The following is a 22241-nucleotide window of genomic DNA, read 5'->3' as shown; positions in this document are numbered from 1 at the left end:
TCATTATGCTCTTCTTGAGGTGGAGGCTCAACAGGGTCCCTCTGAATCTCAAGGTTAGTATCAACATTCATATCTTGATTATCATTAATTTCATCAACAAAGGGAGAACCTTTTGATTTCTTAAAAGCAATATCTTCTTCAAAGGTAACATCCCTACTTACCTCAACATACCTTTGACCTGGAATATAGATCCTGAAGGCTTTGGAGGATTCACTTTATCCAACTAGCATTCCTTTCTTTCTGGAAGGTTCCAGCTTGGTTCGCTTTTTTTTGGGCACATGGACATATAAAGGACTTCCAAAAAAAGTGGCTGATGTCAGGTTTGGATCCTGTGAAGACTTCTTCAGGAGTCATATTCTTTAGAACACGGTGGGGACATCTATTTTGAATATATACTGCTGTTCTAGAAGCCTCAACCCATAGAAATGTCTGCAAATCTTGGTCATGAATCATAGCCTTTGCAACCTCAACAATAGTTCTATTCTTTCTTTCAGCAACACCATTTTGCTGGGGATTGTAGGGAACACAAAACTCCCTTTTAATTCCTGTCTCAACACAAAAGTCATGAAAACTGCTAGAGGTATACTCACCTCCATTGTCAGATCTTAAGCATTTAATTCTTTTACCATAAATGTTTTCAACCAATACCTTAAACTCTTTAAATCTACTTAAGACTTCATTAGATTTTTTAGACTTTAAGAAATAGATCCAAGTTTTCCTCGAGAAATCATCTATGAATATTACATAATAAAGAAATCCACTAGGAGATGCTATAGACATAGGGCCACATAAATCAGAATGAACAAGCTCTAGTTTTTCTTTAGCTCTACTTTCACTTTTATGAAAAAGACTTTTAACATTTTTACCCATAGCACAACCTTTACATGAACCATCATGAAATTTACTGAGTTTAGGCATACCTTTAACTATCTTTCCAAGAGAGGGAAGAGCTTGAAAGTGTAAGTGTCCAAGCCTTTTATGCCATAGCTCACAGAATTCGGGGGCCTCATTAATGAGGGCTTGAACAGGGTTAGTGGAAAGCTTATACAAACTATCATATCTATTTCCAATAACATGAGCAGATTTAAAATTAAATTTCTCAGGCCAAGCAAGTACTTTACCTTCAGAAAATGCTACTTGATAACCTTTATCTTCTAGAGCGGAAATAGAAATTAAGTTTCTTTTAATTCCAGGAACAAATAAGATATCACTAAGGTGAAGTGAAATACCAGAGTCTAAATTTAAAGAAGTAGTGCCAGAACCTCTTACCGAATATCGAGCATCGTCACCAATTACCACATGTAGACTGGTATTCTTTTCTACTAAGTCTGAAAGATGTTCACGATAGCCTGTGATGTGTCTGGAAGCATCATTGTCAATTAGCCATGTGTTACTATCTGTGGGTATGCTGCTTGACAAGGCAGAGATGAATAAGAAGTCTTCATTTTGTTCTGAGACTTCATTTAGGTTGGCTTCTCTTTGCGTGGGTTCATTCTGACATTCTTTAACATAGTGACCAAATTTGTCACATCTGAAACATCAAACACGAGAGAGATCTCTTGGCTTCTTCCAAGAATACTGAGAACTAGGTGGTCTAAAATCTTTATTCCTCTTGGGATTATTCTTCTTCCAATTACCACCTTTCTTGCATTGGGCTGCAAGCATATGTTGATCATCCACCTGGGGACTTTTGAATTTTCCTCTTGTGGCAAGGCGAGATTCCTCATGAAGGCAATCGTTCCGAAGACGATCAAAGGTTGGCAATTCAAATCTCCCACTTATGGATTGAATGAAGGAATCCCATGAGTCTGGAAGACCATTTAATGATATCATGACAATATCCTTGCCTTCTAAGTCATGTCCAATTGTGCCTAGTTGATCCTTTAGTTCTGAGATCTTCATGAAGTAAGATATAACTGAATCTTCCTTTGCCATTTTAATATGAAGTAATTGTTGCTTTAATGCAATTGCTCTATTGAGGTTATTGATCTCATAAATACCTTCTAGGTGTTTGAATATCTCTCTAGCTGTAGTGAACTTGGAGATGGAGGTGACAAGGTGATCTCTAACTGAGTCAATGATGAGCTTTCTGGCTTTGAGGGCATTCCTTTTGAATTGCTTTAATTCTTCTTGATTTGTGGGCGCAGTCAGCTCTTTGTCTTGCACAAACTGAAGGAGATCATCTTCCTCAAGAGCAAGTAGGATGCGAACCTTCCAGGTAGCAAAGTTAAGTGCCCCTTCGAGCCTATCTTCAACTTTCAGCCCTGTCATTGTCTTGACTGAAAATGAAACAGCAAATTGGAAATAAAAGACTACTGAAATCTGAAAGTTAATATATAACCTAGAGCTCTAATACCATGTTGAAATTTATACTTTTAGATTAATGGAAGACTAAGAAATCAGAATTTAACTATTAAATTAGATTGTTTGCAGTTAGAATTAATGATTTTCAGACTTAGGAACAAACATAGAAGATAAGCAAAATGAAACAAGACACCATTACCCAGGGAAAACCTCCTAGGAGGAAAAACCCAGCTAGAAAAGATCCTCAGATTTGTTTATGGATTATATTCAATATTCTACCTACTTATCTCTTAGGTAGTTTGATGAAAACACCTAGGGTAAATAGCACTTCTTCAGATCTGCATCTTGATGGCCTAGCTCTTCATATGACAGAAGTATTATGCCTTCAAACAGCAGACATACTTTGTATCATTTGGATGGAATTCGCCTTCAAGGTGCAGATGTATTTGCACAGAATTAACTTGCAGCAGATAGATGAATTCACCTACTTCTCCAATCAGATTTCGTACTAGATTGCAGAGCTAATGCGCTTGAGGGTTTAATGAATGAAGATTATATTTGATGCTTGCCAAAAGTACTTTACTTATATGATGCTTGACCTTTATTAAGTGGGCTTGGTTTAATTTAAACTTGGCACCATTTTATGTTTTATTTCATCTAATGTGTGGCGTGTTCTTTTATAGGGTCGGTCCTGTTTGAAGGGAACACACAATCTTTTAAGTGTGGCGTGCGAAAGGGCCCAGCCCTAAAGCGGATTCCAATGTTGCCATTGGCAATTGGAATCCACCTCCCTAGTTATAAACAACAACTAGTAGCTACTTTTTAACCCTATGATATCAAATTAACATTGTATGAGTTTTTTTGATTAATTGACCTCCACTAATGAAATTGTCTCTAACAATATAAGGCTTAATATTAAACTTAGTGTTGAAGACTGCTTCCCCCTGTAAATGAGTACTTTATGACAATAATCTTCGCTACATGGTTAGCATGAGTTGTAGCCTTACTTTGACAACCAAAGTGTCTAATGATTAAACTTTGCAAAACATAATGATGTAAAATTAATACCATATGGAAGGTGTGACAATTATCATATAATCTTCTCTATAGTTCCCAACTTTTTTAATAGGGTTACCATTCAATGATTACCAATACTGTAGAAAACTGGAGGCAGGTCAATTTGGCTGTCTGTAGATCACTATAGCACCACAGGCATGTGCTGGCTATGTTTAGTGCTTTAGGGCCTTGCTTACAACTAGTGCTAGAAGTTTAATGCCCAAAGCACACAGTTCTTCTCTCCCAGTTAGCTGTAATTTTCTTAATGATATCTTTCAGCGTTGTGATTCCATTTACTTTATTTCTACTGCCTGAATCCACAAGCTCTAAGGTTGGATTGTAGAAAAGATTCCTTTTTACTGAAATAGTGATTGTCATGCAACTATGAGTGACCAACTAAATGCACACTGTGTCATAGCTTTAGCTTCTATGGTATTTCTGAGAGGAAATACATGGATTGGGTTGGATGGATAGTCATAGTTCTTAAGCAAATCTTGCCACCATTTCGTTGTAAATGAGCGATAGTTTTGATGCTTATTCCGTTTATATTCTATTATCACCATTTATTTCTATTTCCTTCTTTGGTTGATGGACACTGTGGAATTTGTTCTTCTTAATGCATTCCAATTTGTGAGAGGTTAGTGAGAAATGCTGACCAAAGTTCTCTGCAATGGAGCTTCTGAGTCTCATTTATTTGCATGATTGCCTGTGTTGCTGTTTTCTGTGGGAATAATTTAGTCAACAATAGTGAATCTTCCATTAAGGATTGTTGCAAGGGACTGAATGACATTGCTATCTAATAAATTTATTTTAGATATATTTAAAGACAAGAGTGACATAATAGACAGAGTTTGTGCTGATACTCAAAATGAAATCTGCACTCAAAAAATTCTAGTTTATTCGTTAGCTATGCATTGCATTGACGGCACTACTGGTGAAATTATTGACATGAAATGAGGAAGTGTTTCCTTCAAGTGCATTGAGTATAGCTGGTAATAGTATCATGGAATTTGAGGTGTTCTATTTGTCTAATGTCACACTCATTATGTCTATTTCATGCTGTGCCACTGTTGACAGGCCATCTCAACTTGGGGAGCACAGAACAGCATTGACTTTCTTTCTTTGTCATATACTCGCCATGCAGAAGATGTTAGACAAGTAAGTTCATATTTTTATTTTTGGCATGTTTCATTTTCTTTTTGAATAGAAAAGACACAATCAATTAGAACTTGGAAATGTGCCGATGAAAATATTCAGTGACCCTTCAAGAAATTCCTGTCTGAGGAATTCGAACTTATAACTATTATTATCACATGTGTCTCAAACCAACAAGAATATCACTAGCTGTGCATTCCTTTAATTAACTTACTGGTGAATGAGTCATATTGGTGAAGGAAGTCCTATACAATTGTTATATGTGTGTTGTTTTTGTAACCAAAGCCAAATCTCTATTGTTCTGTTATTACACAGGCTCGTGCTTACCTTTCTAAGATTGGGGATCTGCACCAGACCCATATATATGCCAAGATTGAAAATATAGAGGTGAGTTTTCTGGAGAATAAATGACCAATTCATTTGTTATTGAATTCTATGCTTTTCTATGATCTTTCATTATGAAAAAAAGTAAAAAATTCATTATGGTGAGATGAGCATGAAATGAATTCTACTTCTTGTCCTTTTCTCAGGGTTTACAGCACTTTGATGAGATTTTGCAAGAAGCAGATGGTATCATCCTTTCTCGTGGAAACTTGGGGATTGATCTTCCACCAGAGAAGGTCAGATACTTCTGCATATTATTACTTTGGGTTTACAATCAAAGGGTTTTTATATAATCATTTGTATTTTTCAAAATTCTGTACCAATACAGATCAGATCATAAAAGTTTAAAACAGGTTATAACTTATACCTCTTTGCACTGGTGATATTACACTTCCTTACTTGCATGAACTTTTTTTCTGTCATATTTGCTCAAGGGTCACTTTTGGAGGATGAACAAATCTCTTAGAGTTTCATGCTATACTTGCACTTGTTCTCTTTGTTTTTTGAATGAAGAAAAAGGTTTGCATGTCTCTGAAGGTTGATTTGTATTATGGAACAACACTTTTTTCAGGATAAACACAAGTGATCTACAAGATGATAGATGGAATATTAGAAGTTTCTTTCTGCTTTATGTATCATGAAGCATCTTTCTTTTTCTTTGGTTTGTAGAGTTAGTATAGTACAAATATGGTCATTAGATCTCATAGTGGAACAAAATTGTTAACTGGTGGGATGTGTCACTTTGTTTAAAACAAGTACGTATCCACAAAGCACACAAACACCTCTAAGTGATGTTAGAAGTGAAGGGAGGGTTTCTAACACATCAACTTGGGCTGTCTAGATTGATAGATTAACATAGTTTTTAGTGCATATGGTGCCTTATAAACCTTTAGTCCCACAATCATTGTCTTTGGAACAAAAATTAAAATTTAAGTCTTTATTTAATATGCAGTTTTGATGGGGGTATGTAGATAGAAATCATAATGGAACAAAATCTGCAACTGGTAGGGTATGCACATTTTTTAGAATAATCCTGTAATTTGTAGAACAACACTTACATTGGCAGTATCAAAAGGCAAGGGCATCCACAAAGCACACGAGCACCTCTTAAAAGTGAAATGTTAAAGAAAATGAAAAAATAGTTCAATTAGTAGAAAGTAAATACACCAATATATGTTTTTAAAATCGGAAAATTAGGAATTCAATATTAACAAACAAAAAACTACATCTTAAGCTTTGAAAATCTAATATTAAAATTGAGCCATAAGTAATATTAGCAAATAGAGGTGAGAACATACAGAGATAGAATCCTGATGCAAAATCATAGTTGCAGGATGAAACAAACACGATTGCAAAAAATAAGTGGCCATGTAAAATACAAGAACATTTGCTATTGGTAAATTTGTAAAGAAGAGAGTGTTGGTCAGTTGCCTCCTGTGAAAATAGTCATACAACAGAAACAGAACTGCAATTTCTTGATGGATGTGTTAAAACCATGTTTTGTCACATAACCTATTTGATGATTTTGGGAAGAAAGCAATTTTCAGACAAATTAATTTGTCAACCAATCATCTTTGTTCTTGGTTGAAATGATCTGTGAGAAGATGGAAACTGCAAAGCTTAATGTTATAAAAACTTGTTATATATTATCATATAATGATGATGCCATTTTTAGTTAAAATATAATTGCAAATCATTTGGAGAAAAAGAATAAAAATTCTTTGTGGAACATTAGAAAATCAAATTCCTTCTGTGGATTGTTATAAATTATAATAGAGCTGAATAAAAAATTCCTAAACCTTTCTGTGTGCATATCAGGTCTTTTTGTTTCAGAAAGCTGCTGTTTACAAGTGTAACATGGCTGGAAAGCCTTCAATCATCACTCGCGTGGTTGACAGTATGACTGATAATCTAAGACCAACCCGTGCTGAAGCAACTGATGTGGCTAATGCTGTCCTTGATGGTATGTATGGGCGAATGCTGGCTTCCAAATATTCCAATTCCATCTTTGAGCTGATTTGTTGGGGATTGTAGTTACTTTGTTGTTCATTTTTACAGCAAGAAGTTTGTTACATTATGTTTTTAAGGTAATCAGATTTTTGTCTTTTATATTTGGTTAACCAGTCTGAAACCCTAATTGTCACAGGCACAGATGGAATTTTGTTAGGAGCAGAAACTCTTCGGGGACTATACCCTGTTGAGACCATAACAACAGTGGGTAGAATTTGTGCAGAAGTAAGTTGAAATAGTCATCAATTATTAGCTATTATGGATTCCTTTGGTTGTAACAACTTTATTTATTTTGTTGAGAATGACTTAAAAACCAAGATGTTATTTAAGAGGGTTTGAAATTCAAAAGAGACGTCACAAAAATCATAATGAAAGCGAGTAGCTTTATGGTTTGTCAAAATGAAATTTTCATCTTATATTCTTTTCTATAACAAATAAAGTGCATTAGATGTCTTTTAATGAACTATAGACTTATTTGACTTTTCAAACAAATACAGGCCGAGAAAGTTTACAACCAAGCAGTTTATTTTAAGAAAACTGTCAAATATATTCGTGAACCAATGACTCATTTGGAATCTATTGCATCATCAGCGGTATGATTTTCTTCCATTGTTAGTGAAATTTCCATTATCAAATTGTACCTTAGAGTGCAAAATTTTTCTTTTTGTGCAAATTATGGTGTGGTGGACTATTTGTTCTCAGCATTTTGTTTCTTGTTATCTCCAAGGCCTTGATCACTAAGCCAAGGTATCTATGCTGGAATATATGATCTGCAGGTACGTGCAGCGATCAAAGTGAAGGCATCTGTTATTGTAGTTTTCACATCATCAGGACGAGCTGCAAGGTGGTACCCATAATTTTCTATTTTTTGAATGATCGGTATAAATTTATCTCCCGAATTGGTCATAATTTTAATATCATTATCTCCTTTGCTTTGTATATCAAACAAAATCTTGACTTTCAAATTTATTTTTATTTTTGTAGGCTGATTGCAAAATATAGGCCATCCATGCCTGTTTTGGCTGTTGTCATTCCACGGCTTACGACTAATTTGCTAAGGTGGTCTTTCACTGGGGCATTTCAGGTATAGTTCACAAGTGCCTTAACTTTTTTCACTAGTAGATGTTCTTATCATTATAGTAAAATCAATTCAAGGTTTGGCACCAATGATTTACTCATATCAGTATCTTAGGGTTTCACTGCATTTGCCTTTATGAAACTTATGGAGGTGCCAGCAAAACACTCTCAAATCCTGAAATCTTTCATAGATGTCTTCTTGCAGTTTCCCATATGCTGAATTGTTTCTCTGCATGGAAAAAGTTTTGAAATTGTTTGTAGGATAGTGGAATATGCTTATAAGTGAGAAACAAGAACACAAAAATAAAATTGAAAAAAGACAACAGTATTGATAAAAGTGAAAGGATTTAGGTCCCACAAATATGACAAACACTGGAAAAAAAAAACGGGAAAATGTAAAACGTTTTTTAACACAACAAAAGGTTAGCATGCTAAGACAAAATTGTGGTATGCTATCTATTTAAATCTGTTTTCTTAAATTAATACGCATTTTGATAAATTCAAATGCATTTCATTGTGACTGGGATTGAATTAGAGTTCACTTGACCATTATTTCAAGAGGGTTTTGACTATTATTCTTTCAGTGTTTGTGTAGAACACAGGTTAACTACTGAGAGGGGGGGGGGTGTGAATCAGTAGTAAATGAAACTTAAAACTTTTGATCAATTAAATTCTTTTATAGAATTGCTTTTAAACTGAAACTGAAATAACAATGCGAAGCAATCACATAAGAGACAACTGCACAAGATTTGACGTGGAAACCCAAAATGGGGAAAACTGCGGTGAGTAATGCTGCTAGGATCTACTGTCCTAATCCAGCCTCACAGTAAAAAACTAATTACAATCTTTAAGGGCACCAACCCTAAGCAGTCACCAAACCCCTATTTTAAGAGCACCAACTCTTTCAACACCCTAACTCCACAGTCTGAGCACCAACTCAGAATCCTTATGGCACTAACCCAAAGGACATACAAATAAGAGTTCAATCAATTACAAATTGAAACAATAACCAATATCCTTTTTCTGAATTCAAAATAAACTATAGTTATTGTATCGAGCTGAATATCAAATACAACTGTATCTCTACATACAACTCACAGAATGCACATGTTTTAATTAAAAGATATGCTGATGAAATGACATTGTCAAGATGCCTCTGTATATCTGAAACAAATCTGCACAGAAGAATGTTCTGAATCTGATATAAATATGACTTTGAAGATATAGATCTGTACTTAAAAAAAATCTATATACTGTTAAAGTCCAACAGTCTCTTCAAAACAACTGAATATCTAGAATAAATCATCAACATCAAGAACGAACCATAAATATCAGATGATATATCAACTGTATATCAGAAATGAATCAACTGTATATCTGAATGGATCATGAATATCAGATTATATAAAATAGAATGTCAAGGATTTATACCATTCTTGATCAGTCTCTCACCAAACTGTGTCTTTACAGTGCAGTCCTCTTATCATTTATTAGAAGATATTTTGCTGTATATAACCTGTATACTTAATCTCAGATTTATGATCTGTATATTGTTGAGACATGGACCAGCTAGGATTCGAACCTAGGACCTTCCATACGCTGCTGGAGTGCTCTACCACTGAGCTACTGGCCCCTCTTGGACCAGTCCATCATCGGTCTAGGTGTGGCTTATTTCCAACACCAACACCCCCCCTTAAGACACACCTCTTGTGTGCTTGGGGCTCCTAGCCTGGACCTGGCTGTGATACCATGTTGATTTTGTGCCCTAGATCAGTAATCAGATTTATATCTTTTAATTATGCCCTAGTTTCTTAATCAGATTTGTGATATTTTATTAAACCATAATTCAGTAAACTCAGAAATGAAACAAGTAAACAAGAGACAAACGCAGATACCCTGGGAAAACCTCCAAGGAGGAAAAATCCAGCATTAAAGACCCACAGGTCAGATTATATATTCTCTCTTAATTGCACAAATACAATACTTAGCTTGCTTCTCCAGATCTGATCCCTTTTGTATGTCAGATCTGCACTTCTAAGCACTTCAAGTCTGCACCAAAAGAGGCCTATATCCTCTTGGACAAGTTCGCACAATCCTTGGATAAATTCGCACTTTTATTAGCAGAGCTAATTCACTGATTGCATTTATGATTTTATTGTGTTTGCACTTTAACTTTATTTATATGGATCTTTTGACCAAGGTCGGCCTCAATCCTTTTTGGTGCCAATTTATATTTTGTGGCATGAGTCCTTTTTGGTGTAGCGTGGAGGATGGGGCTGGACTTGTCTTGAGGCCACGCTACCCCTTAAGGATAGGACCCAGTCCTAAATGGGTTCGGATGTTGCCTTAGGGCAATCCGAACCCATCTTTCCCTAGTTATAAACAACATTCCCTCTTAACTAGGGAAGAAGAGAATACATAATCTGAACCTTTCGAGTTCCATCTAGCACACAAGCATAGAATGGATCTAGCACACAAGCATAGAATTACATCTTCCACCTAGCACACAAGCATAGGATGGTTCTAGCACACAAGCATAGGATGGTTCTAGCACACAAGCATAGAAAGTGTAGTACACAAGTGGGTCTTTACATAATTACAATTTTCCATCTAGCACACAAGCATAGATTGGACACAATTCATTCTTGCACACAAGCAAAGAATGATCAAGGTGCTGCAGATAGAGTCATTGAGATTGGAGCTCCCTCTCAATCAGGGTTCCGTTTTCCACAATACCAAGTCTGTCTTTGAAGTATTCGAACTTCACTCTGGATAAGAGTTCGGTAAGGATATCTGCAACCTGTTCATCTGTGCTAATATACTTTTAGCTGAATGGTGCCTCTTTGCACCTCTTTGCACAATATCCCATAGTATCCATCTTGTAATGCCTATGGAGGATGACTTCAAACTTTAACATGCACACTTGCAAGTCATGAATACATACACAATTTATTCATGCACATCATGGAGTCTTTCCATGCCATCGATCACGCATATCCATCTTTCATTGTTTTTACCTCAATCTTCTCCCAAAGAAGAGTGTAACATTATAATCTTCCATCTTGCACACAAGCAAGAAATGGAATAGACATAATCAGAATATTGTAGTCTTCCATCTTGCACACAAGCATAGAATGGAACTACATAACATAGTCTTCCAACTCGCACACAAGCATAGACTGGATCCACCTTACATTGCCCGCAGAGGGTGGAGAGGATCTTTTCTACCATTTTACATTGCCCCAGAGGATGGTTGATACAACACAATGTATCATAGAGGTTGAGACTCCCTCTCAACTAGGGCGGTGTTCTCCACAGCTCCAAGTCTATCTCAAGCTTCAAGAGACTTGGTGAGAACATCTGCAACATAGGATTGTCCTGCCATAAAACACTGAATTGTCAGGCATCAATATACAACCCTGATAATAAATCAAAATAGCACAACAAGAATTTTGAGAAACCACACTTCTTCTGTTGATGCAACACTTGCAACAATGTATTTATCTACAGTAATACTTAATGCCACTGAGGACTGTCCCTGTAGGTCCAAGAGATCGCAGTGGGTGAATGCTTGAAGAGTTTTCCTTGTCCGTAACACTTCTTGATCAATCTGAACTTAAGCAGCTTCAACCCATAATCAACTGTGCCTCACAAGTATCTTAGGATGTGCTTGGCTGCAACACGATAAACATGTTTGGGCAAGCTCATGAACTGACTAAGAGCATTCACTGCAAGGCATATGTCTGGTCTAGTGTTAACTAGATACATCAGTGATCCAATCAATTGCCTGTACTCTGATGGATCTGCAAAATCAAAGTTAGCTGCAGAAACACTTAACTTCTTTAAGTTAGATTCCATAGGCGTAGACATGGGTTTACAATCCATCATTCTAAATCTTTTCAAAATATCAATAGTATGCTTTCCTTGACTTAGAAAAATTTCGTTAGACCTTTGCCATACTTCTAGACCTAGAAAATAATGCATTAAACCTAAGTCCTTCATTTCAAGTTCTGAAGCTAGTTCTTTCTTACATCTAATGATAAGTTCATCTTTACCAGTAAGAAATGAATCATCCACATATCGAACTATAATTAGCATTTCATCATTGGATGACTTAAAGTAGATGTTAGAGTCAACATCATTTCACAAAATTCTAAACTTAACAAGTATTCTTTCATACCAAGCACGAGAGTCCTGTTTGAGGCCATACAAGGGCTTTCTTCAATCTGCACACCTGAATCTCATAACCCCTTAAGATATACCAAAATAGCTGGAACTCCCTCTCAGCAGCAGCTGTGTCCAATCACAGCTTCCAAAGTACTTGAACTTCCTTTGAGTGTATGCCCATCCCAATAATTTCCCTTGAAGATTTAGTATGCCCTGTTTCAGAAGCATTCCAAGCCACTGAAAGATCCAATCAATTTCCTGTACTGCGGGATAGGAAATCATACTCTATGATGAAATTGAAAAAATGCTTGACTCAAGAAAAGAATTACATGCTAATACTCATAATAAAAGGTAATCAACCAACATAGGTTAGAGTATACCAACTCAGAAGGAGGCGCTCCTCCTTAACTTTTGCACAATCAATCTTTTATGTTAATCTCAAGGATCCTGTCCATCTATCTTTCAATAAGGTGGACCCATAGCACAATTGTTGAGATAAGATGAGGATAAATTCCATCAAGAGATTACACAACAAGATTGCCAATAAATGTTATCGATAGAAAATGAAAATCCTAAGAAATCAACAATACATTCTAACTTCTACTATGTAGGAAAGAGTATCATCATAACCAATTAACTGAAAGCAACCTGTCATGCAGTTATTTTAACAGACAACTGACACATAATAAAACTGCATTTGTCACAACATTTAATGACATGAGCTCGAATGCAACAGGGATGATATAAGGATGTTAACTCGGGATAACACATGCACAAACTTGCTTGCAGACCTACAAGGATAAACACTTGTCACAGGGAACCTCAAAACATGATTGGCCCAACACGGGTTAATTCAAAGAGAATATCATTTTCCTTTCACACAACCCAACAAGGGTTTTACAAAACTAAGTAAACACAAACCCATAAGAAGCAAATGAAACCCTTATCATTACAATTTGACAAAGAAACCCCATGTAAACAAATTGACAAAGTTATTCAACAGGAATACTTAACCTACAATTATCATAAAGTCTCTCATCACAAAGTTAATAAAGAATTAAGAAAAATACACCTGTTGATGTTTAGATAACACTGACACTGGAACCGAAAGCTTCCCCAAAAGAAACTATCTTTGCAGTCTATCTTCAAAAGCCATAATTCGCAATCTCCTCTTGATGTGCCTTAGCACAGTCAACTAGGGTTTGAAGATTGGTGGGAATACAACTGATTTTGTTAGCAATACAAAATAGCAGTTGCATGTCTAGTAGCAAATAAATCTACCATACCATCAAAGATTCAATCATTATTAAAATTGGATCGGATCACATCAAGGGTTAAGAATCATGAAATATATACCAATCTAGGGTTTAGACCAATTCTGAAAATCAACAACTCTGAAGGTTTGAATAAGGTAATAACTCCACAGTATACACTTTGCATTCTAGAGATCTGAAAATCTGAAAGGAGAAATATCAGTTACTTCCTTCTTTGGTTCTTCACTCGAATCTCCACAATGAATTAAAGAATGACTCCTTGATGAGGACCCGATGATGCCCTCTAACTTCACCCGTCATTATCTTAATAAAAGACGAACAGCAACCTGAAGGTAAGAGCTTATTGAAATCCGAGGGTTAGTATAACCTTAGCTCTGATACCATGTTGAGACATGGACCAGCTAGGACTCGAACCTAGGACCTTCCATACGCTGCTGGAGTGCTCTACCACTGAGCTACTGGCCCCTCTTGGACCAGTCCATCATCGGTCCAGGTGTGGCTTATTTCCAACACCAACATATATGACCATACAGTATGCTGCTAACTTTTGTCTTAACATTCTCCTTATCACACCACAATAGCCCACCATCAACACTATCGATGCCTTCTTCATTCTTAAGTAATGTCTCCCTGTTTCTCTTGAATATATGGTTATTCAGTTTCAACTGCTTGAGCAGTTATAACTGATGCTTTAGCAGTTACAACCACATCACAAACTAACCCCTTCGTATCACTAAAGATATATACTTATTGTGCAATGCTTGTTATAAAAGAAATACAAAGAAACTATGAACAGGTGGCAGTTATTAGTTACAACTATACCAACAAACTCTTAAACCGATCCATAATAGATTGCATTTTTTAACAAGTTTATAAACAAGTTAGAACTTGATTGTAAAAACCAAATCTTAATCTCTATGCCAACTGCTTTTGTCTTTTAAAAAATATATTCATTTCAATCAAACAGATTGCTATCAAAAAGTCTTGTCATGAGTTGCTGAAGATTAAATTTTTTTATTTTAAATGCACAGACTTTGCTGAAGATCAAACTTTCTGATTTGAAATGAATAACATGGTAACAGCTTTAACATTGATTACTTGCTTCTTCTTACAAGGTTTTGTATTGATATATATGTTGTGTGTTAACAATGTTACTGATGTCTTCAAATCACAGATAAATGATTAAATCTGATAGAATCAAATGACATCAATGACAAATATGTCAACAGTTTGATCCATTGTATGGAGATGATTCCTTTGTGCATTTCCAAGATGATTTGGCTGCCTAGCATGCTTGAATATTTTTTAAGATTACTTATATATATTCACAAGCTCAGACACCTGGATGATTTAGCTTTGAGTCGTGAGAGATTTCCATATTTTTGGGACCTTCTTTGAAGAGAGTTGCTTCCTTGTGTCTCACTGGGTCACTGGGCATCAACAATGCTGGTATTAGGAGGCCAAATTTGGTCCTTTAATTTGTCAATATCCCCATTGATTTTCTTCCACCATTCACATGATTCTTTGATGCCCTTTTTCTCCTTCCTTTCAAACATGTGATCAATCAAGCTGTTGAGAGGACATGTACTGTCGATGCGTTCTAGTGACAGAAATCTCTTCTGTGCAGCCTCTCATCCCCAAGTTAGTTTCATATGTTGCCCATTTCATGCACACTATGGATGATCACATTACTTAACTATATGTCTTGAGCATCCTCTTTGGGTTGTTAACTGTTCTACTGTTTCAAGTTGAGATTAATTACTGTATTCCATATATGGAGAGGATTTGTCATCTCTTTCCCTCTAGGAGCTGGATATTGAATAACATTTTATCTCTATTTGTCCTTGGCTTCTATGAGATTTATGGTAGGAATAACTTTGTTTGAACACTTTGGCATTTTCCTTTCCACTTTCCACTGTTACCCCTGTTCAAAGGTGTCTGGCTTGTTTTCTTTCAGAAGTCACCACTTTCAAGTTTCAGACATACGACTTTACACATGACCTCTAGAACTACCTAGCTGATCACTCCCTTCTTCAAGGCTGTTGCTAACATTGAAGGCATAAGCATTCTTGATATACTGCTCATTGACACAGAGGGAGGACAGTTCAGTAGGACTACCCATGCAACTAATAGGCATCTTAACTTGCTCACTCTAATCCTAGGCATTATGGATTTATGCCTTTTTGACATTGATTGCTTTCTAACCTGCCTTGCCAGCAGTTCAAGACTTTACTGTTTTTCTGTGCCTTCCAAGATAAATTATTATTTGGTGATATGAGAGGTTCTAAGTGAAGAGCTCTGCAGATCCACTTCCTCCTGGGATTATTCAGCCTGTCTCCCTTATCCCTTGATATTTGCCATAAGAATTTGTTATATAGTATGCATTTGCCCCCTCAACATGGTAGATGATGTCATTGGCTATTCTAGATGGCAGTTTCTTGTCTTGGGACTTCGCTTTGATCTTCAGCAAATTCATGTTTCATTGTGGGATCCATTCTCTTCTTGATAATATTTACTTAAGATTTTATTGCTTGGAGTTTAATCACTTAAGGTTTATCTCCTCTTGTTTTTTTAAATTGCTCTAGTGATCAGTATTTTATTACTTCTAAGTTTTCAGAATATGAGGTCCTCTTCACCCTAGATCTTTTATATTAACCTACTTAGATCGTTGCTGGATATTAATATAGTTTTATTTCGTTTTTCTCAAGTTTTTAAGGATAAGCCTCTGGTTGTTTAAGACTAAGCATCACTGCATATGGAGGATCAATATTGAGGGGATGTTTAATGCTAATGAATAACGTTCAGTCTATGTGCACAGAATAAAGTTTTTTTAATTATGAATCGTCATTGAACAATGGTAGCATGAATAATCATGATTAAGAGAATTTTACAGTGTAAAGGATGCCTCTTGTGGAGGGGTGTGTCCTTTGTGAAAAGTGACGTCTCTTTACAAAGAAAGTGTGAAGGAATTTATATATCAATCATTCAACAACAATCAGGGGGAGGGAGGAGATATTATTGGGAACCATCGAATATACTAGGAATTATTGTATAGTCTGTGCTCATAAAAGGAGGTCAGATTGCATCCCTGTTGATCACCATCAATCAGATCAGATCAGAATTGTTGTTAAGTTATGGGCAGTAACATCCTTGCTCTTGGTGGTATGCATGGGGATGTGCTTAATATTAATGCTTAATATATGAAGCACGATAATATTCTTATACAGAACTTGATAATCATTATAGAGAATATTATAATGATTATAATTACTGTAATATTCAATAAGAACTACTCTGCAGTAAAATATATAGTATAAGTTATAACACTATCTGGAAATAAATAAAATATATATAGATAAATATATAAATACATATAAATATATATAGAAATAGTAATTTGAGTGAACGAGTAAATCTATGATTATAAATCAGATTGAATTGTCAATTCAATATCAGGAAGAAGATTATATTATCACTGATTTGATTCATGTTAAAATAGAGTTGTCTTCTACTCAAGTTAGTTTAAGTCAAAATATATAGAAATAGATTAATTATAGTTAAAACAGGCCTAAACCTACTAGGGGACATTACAATACAATCAACAACTTGTACAGACTCTGCAACTTGATATTCAAGAGGGGAGTGCCATCTTCCCATTTAAAATTTTGAAAACATTCAAGATTAAACTTAACTTTGACAGGAAATGGAACCAAATTCATTGCTTTTTTAAGCATAGAGAAGGCTCTCTTATTAGAATCAGGAAGATTGTTTCCATCTTCAGCTGTGACCAACTTTTGATTTCATTGTGTTGACGTGGGAAAAGTACGCTTCTCTTTTGGTCAACATAGAATAGAATGCTAAGTATCCTATCTTCTCTTGAATAAGGAAATCCCTAATGCTGTTCAGACCAAAGTTTTAATACTCGGACTCGCCACGGACTCGGCAAACCAAAAATTTGGACTCGGACTCGGACTCGTGAAAGACTCGGCAAAAAAAAAAACCGTAGTTTTACCAAAAAACATAAAAAAATTAATGCATTTAGAGAACGTAAGAACCATAATTGAAACATTACACATGTCATATGATCTACAAACACTCAATATTTGAAATTTCATCATTCATACTCGTAGTTAACTCTAAAATGTATAATAGTAGCATAGTTTTATAAATGTTTACAAAATTACATATAATGATATGTCCAACTCCAAATGTGAAAAACAACAATTGTCACGCCTCGCCATGAGGCCCAGAGGACAAAACATCCATGAATCAAGAAAATGCGATTTTTTTTTTTTAAATAACATATACATATGCTAAGAGATGCATAAAGAAGCACATTAAAACAACTAACAAATGTCCTCAAGGCCCCATAACGATGCAACACGAGGAGATACATCATCACAATAATTAACAAGGAACTGCTATACAAATACAATATAAATCATTACATGGATACAAGATTCTCATTACATTACTTGAGAATTTTACATAAGAATTTCAAATACATTATAATGGATCCTCAATGTACAAATCTCCAAGAGTCCCATGAAGGGAAGAATACATGAATCTGGTACAACAATAATAGTCTTCATAATTTCTCTCGAGCCATCACAATCATGAAGCTGATGGAGCCAAACCCAATGGGTGCAAAAAGCACTCTACCCAACCATGTGGCACCATAAGGTCCACCCCCCATGCTAGGAGGTACCAACCAGACCCTCTAGGCGGAAGTAAGACATACAAGGGTACCAACATAACTCTCAAGAGAATCAACATGACAATACTAACAAAGAATCAATTAATCTAAACATATAAAAGGCTCACATGAGAACACTGCAAATATCATATAAGAATAACTTCCAAACTCCAGAGGCCCCAAGCAAACCATAGAAGGACAACAAACATGAGAAAACCAACCACTTCCGGAAGCTCAACGATACACTGAAGGATAGAGATGCGGGTCACCACTAGGTAGCAAAGGGAAGAGTGTCATCATTAGGATGTCATGGATTACCTTGGTAGATCTTCACTAGGTCTCGACCCCCATCCTGGGTTACCCTAGCAACCTCTCCCGACCCCCGGCCCTCATACATTCACTAGTCGACCATACCAACCTTTCGAGGAGGCAAGATTGATGGAAGCCATTCCAGGCCCTTCTCCACTTACCCTCAAACCTATACGAGCGTTTGCGGCAAGGAGGCATCAGATAATTATCCTAATTAATGTGAACTTAACTACTCACCGAAGTTCATTAATTAGGTTATCACTTGATTACAAAACTTCCATTGGGTTACCTTGGCGACCACTTTGGGTCCCAATAGAAGCCACTCCCCCTATTTGCACCTAGGAATCAAAATAAACACAAGGCCATGATATCCAAAACACAAGGAGATAGGATTCCAACCATAGCATAGCTTAGTTCACATGCTAGAAAAGATCCCCAAAAAGGAGAAATAACATCAATAGGCTAGGAATGATCATCTAGCACGCAAAAATCCACTGAATCAAAATATCAAGAGAAACAGTACATCAATGACCAACTATGAAGACTCGACTAACAAGGAAATCTAGCAAGACGCCAATCTCATAACTTTCAAGGACAATGAGAAAACTTGTACAAAAGAAACTCTAACACTGTCCAAGCCTCTGGAAGCTAAATACAATTAAAGCAACATTATCGAGTACTCAACTATGATGGACAAAAGAGACTAATACCATGGTCTCGTAAAGCCAAATGTAACAAGAGCAATTCTACTATAAAACCAATGAGTTCAAGATAACATCTATAACTTCATTAATTCAAATTTAATATTAAGTTTCCCAATATTCCAAAATTCAAGACATTAAAATTCATTTGATTTCTCATTTACACAATAAAACTGACTTTTCAATGATCAATCCTTTATGATAACTAAATACATTTCTACCAATCCACAATCATGATTGAATCAAAAACAATAAAAATGAATGTAGAGCTCAAGAATAAAATATGCATTTATTTATACAACCATAATATGACTTAAATAAAACTGGATTTAAAACATAGTTCTAAAATCAGCTATATTCCAAAATCTGAGAGACATAAATGAAAATATTATATATATATATATGCATTTATACAATCACATTATAACTAAACATAAGTGGATTTTAATCACAGTTACTGAAATTTGCTATATTCCAATATCTGGAAGAAACAAACAAAAATCTTTTCGTGTACATATATATAATACACTATACAAAATCGAATTCAATAAATATCCACAGAGCAAACTAATAACAATATCACTGCACAGCGCAGGCAAGGTTTAGATCCCATAACGAAGGAAGAGGGACACGGGTGCCATGGGGATTTCCCCACCCCACAGCAGTGGGGATGGCTCCCCACAGCGAGTGGAAGCCCATGCTGTGGGTCGAGCCCCCCCCCCCCCCCACGTCGTGGGTGGGATTCCCTTCAGTTCCCAAGGAGATCACACAGCAAAAACAGGAGAGTCTGCAAAGCGGATAACACAGGCCGAACAAGAAATATAAATCACAAACCAAATTATTAGCATGCAAACATTGATATTTCGAATAGCGATATTCATTTGTATATATATATTTATATTTATATTTACATATGAAAACTGCAATAATCAGACATGATTAACAGAACTATAACACAGGTATGAACAACATTATTAAATCAAAATTTCAGATTTAAGAATGACAGATTTCCCCAATATGAAAAGATTCAACCCCCTTTTTTTTTCAATAAAAATTACATTAAGGAACAATATAAAACTAAACAAAAACAGAGCCACATATATATTTCTTTCAAATATCAATTTTTGTACAGGAACCCAAATTTCGAAGATCTAACCAGCACTATCCTACGAAAGCAAATTATTTAATTAATCCTTAAATTTCCTCAATCAGTAAAATTTCATGGCCTCATAAATGAAACCCATTGGCATGCCCTCTCCATCCACCATACGAAGAACCCTTACCAAAGGTTTTGTCACCTAAAAAAATGAAAACAAATTCTAAATTTGTACAAAATTAACCCCTAAAAAATAAAATCAGCAAATAGACAAGATTATATAAAGTTTACTTTTGTGTTTGTTACTTACTGCAGTCAACTCCTCTCCACTTTTGTTGAACCCTTCATCAAAAACAATGCTCACAACCTTCTCTGCTTCAGGTCTTTTGGAGTATGCAGACCCCAACCAAGCATCGGATACAAACATCTGCTTAAGATGAAGTGGCTAGCAAATCGTGTCACTCTAGGTCGCACAAGGTCCTTGCCATTTGTGTGTTTTCTCATCAAAGCAAGCACCCAAGTATGGTTGTAGATGAATTTGGACACTTCTTGCATCTTCAATCACCTTTTTCACCCATCCAATCTTCCCAATGTCTTCTAGCATCAAGTCCAAGCAATGTGCAGCACAAGGACTCCATGTAATCGTAGGATGCCTCTCCATAAGCATTCTACCTGCAGATACATATGCAGTTGCGTTGTCCGTGATAATTTGGATAACATTCTCAACTCCAACTTCCTGAACCACCCCATCCAATAGATTACACAAAGTCTCTTCATTTTTTATTTCATTTGAGGCATCAATAGACTTTAGGAATACCATTGCACCATTTGAAGCCACCAAGAAGTTGAGAAGAGTCCTATTCCGTCCATTTGTCCATCCATCAGATAAAATGCTGCATCCTTTTATCTTCCAATGCCTTTTTTAATCATCAACCACAACTTGTGTATTTTTTACAGCTTGCTCTAGCAACGGTCCATTGAAGTCATGACCTGTTGGGGCCTTAAACCTCTTACCCGGCCTTAAACCTCTTACCCGCAGCTGTAAATGTATTAACCAAACCTTCCCAATACACATTGTTTGCTGCATTGAAAGGTATATTATTGTAAAACCGAAAGTTTGATGCTGCTATCTTTGCTTGTTCATGCTTCTCTCTATTCCATCCCGTACCTTCAAGTGAAGGTTGTGCACTTGGAACATTGCGTGGTACAAAAAAACTAGGGTCTGATCTAACAGGAGTGCCACTAGCCTCACCCTTATTGTCACCAAAAGATGAAAGTGACTGACGACCAGAGTGTGACCAATGGGATCCGAAGTGGACAATGTGGGACTCATTGCAACTGCCATGGCTTCTTTTTTTTTTTTCCTTTTTTCCTTTTGCGTATCATGCTCAGCAGGAAGGGCCTTCATCTCTCTAATAATCTTAGGAGTTGTTTTGGGGCATATCTCCACACCATATCCAGGAATTTGTGCAAGGTGGTATTTCAATCTATTGATTCCACCGGTCATCCATTTCGTACATTCGGTGCAAGTGACCTCCCCATTTTTGCTTCTTGGAATCCCATATTTCCATGCTTTATCTCTTTGTCTTCCTGACCTTGGGGTTGCCCTTGGAGTTGAACTTGCCATTGGTGATTTAACATGAAAAAAAAAAAAAATCAGCAGGGTTCTATGGAAAATCAACAAAAAAAATGACAATGAATCATTTGGGAAAAATAACATTCAAGAACAAGAAAAAAATATGAGGAAATAACTGAGGAAAGGAAATAGAAAAAAATTTGGCAGCATATCCCCCTGTTTTTCAAGATTATTTGAATTTTCAAAACATGGAAATGAAAAAAAAAAGAGGAAAAATCCTTAACTAGATTTCTTTTGCTGATTTAATCTTCTTTCCTCTCCTCCTTCAAACCCTACAAATCTGTTATAACCAAGCAAGAATGCCAAATGAGGGGAAAAAAATAAAAAAAAGTGACTTTTATTGTTTGGTGGACATGTTTTCTGGGCTGCGCGAGTC

General features: G+C 36.0%; 1 protein-coding gene across 1 annotated transcript in view; it reads left to right on the top strand.

Moving 5' to 3' along the window:
• LOC131060887 (pyruvate kinase 1, cytosolic) overlaps positions 1–22241 on the top strand; it is a 52025-nt gene that overhangs the window by 11516 nt on the left and 18268 nt on the right. Inside the window, exons 7-14 of the mRNA XM_057994314.2 lie at positions 4438–4518; positions 4831–4902; positions 5046–5135; positions 6718–6862; positions 7046–7134; positions 7407–7502; positions 7686–7753; positions 7894–7993. Of these exons, the coding sequence (XP_057850297.2) occupies positions 4438–4518; positions 4831–4902; positions 5046–5135; positions 6718–6862; positions 7046–7134; positions 7407–7502; positions 7686–7753; positions 7894–7993 (741 nt within the window). The remainder of the gene's footprint in view (positions 1–4437; positions 4519–4830; positions 4903–5045; positions 5136–6717; positions 6863–7045; positions 7135–7406; positions 7503–7685; positions 7754–7893; positions 7994–22241) is intronic.

Source organism: Cryptomeria japonica, chromosome 5, assembly GCF_030272615.1.
Source record: "Cryptomeria japonica chromosome 5, Sugi_1.0, whole genome shotgun sequence".
Classification (NCBI taxonomy): Eukaryota; Viridiplantae; Streptophyta; class Pinopsida; order Cupressales; family Cupressaceae; genus Cryptomeria; species Cryptomeria japonica.
The sequence above is the reverse complement of the archived record's forward strand: the minus strand, read 5'-3'. Positions and strand labels throughout refer to the sequence as shown.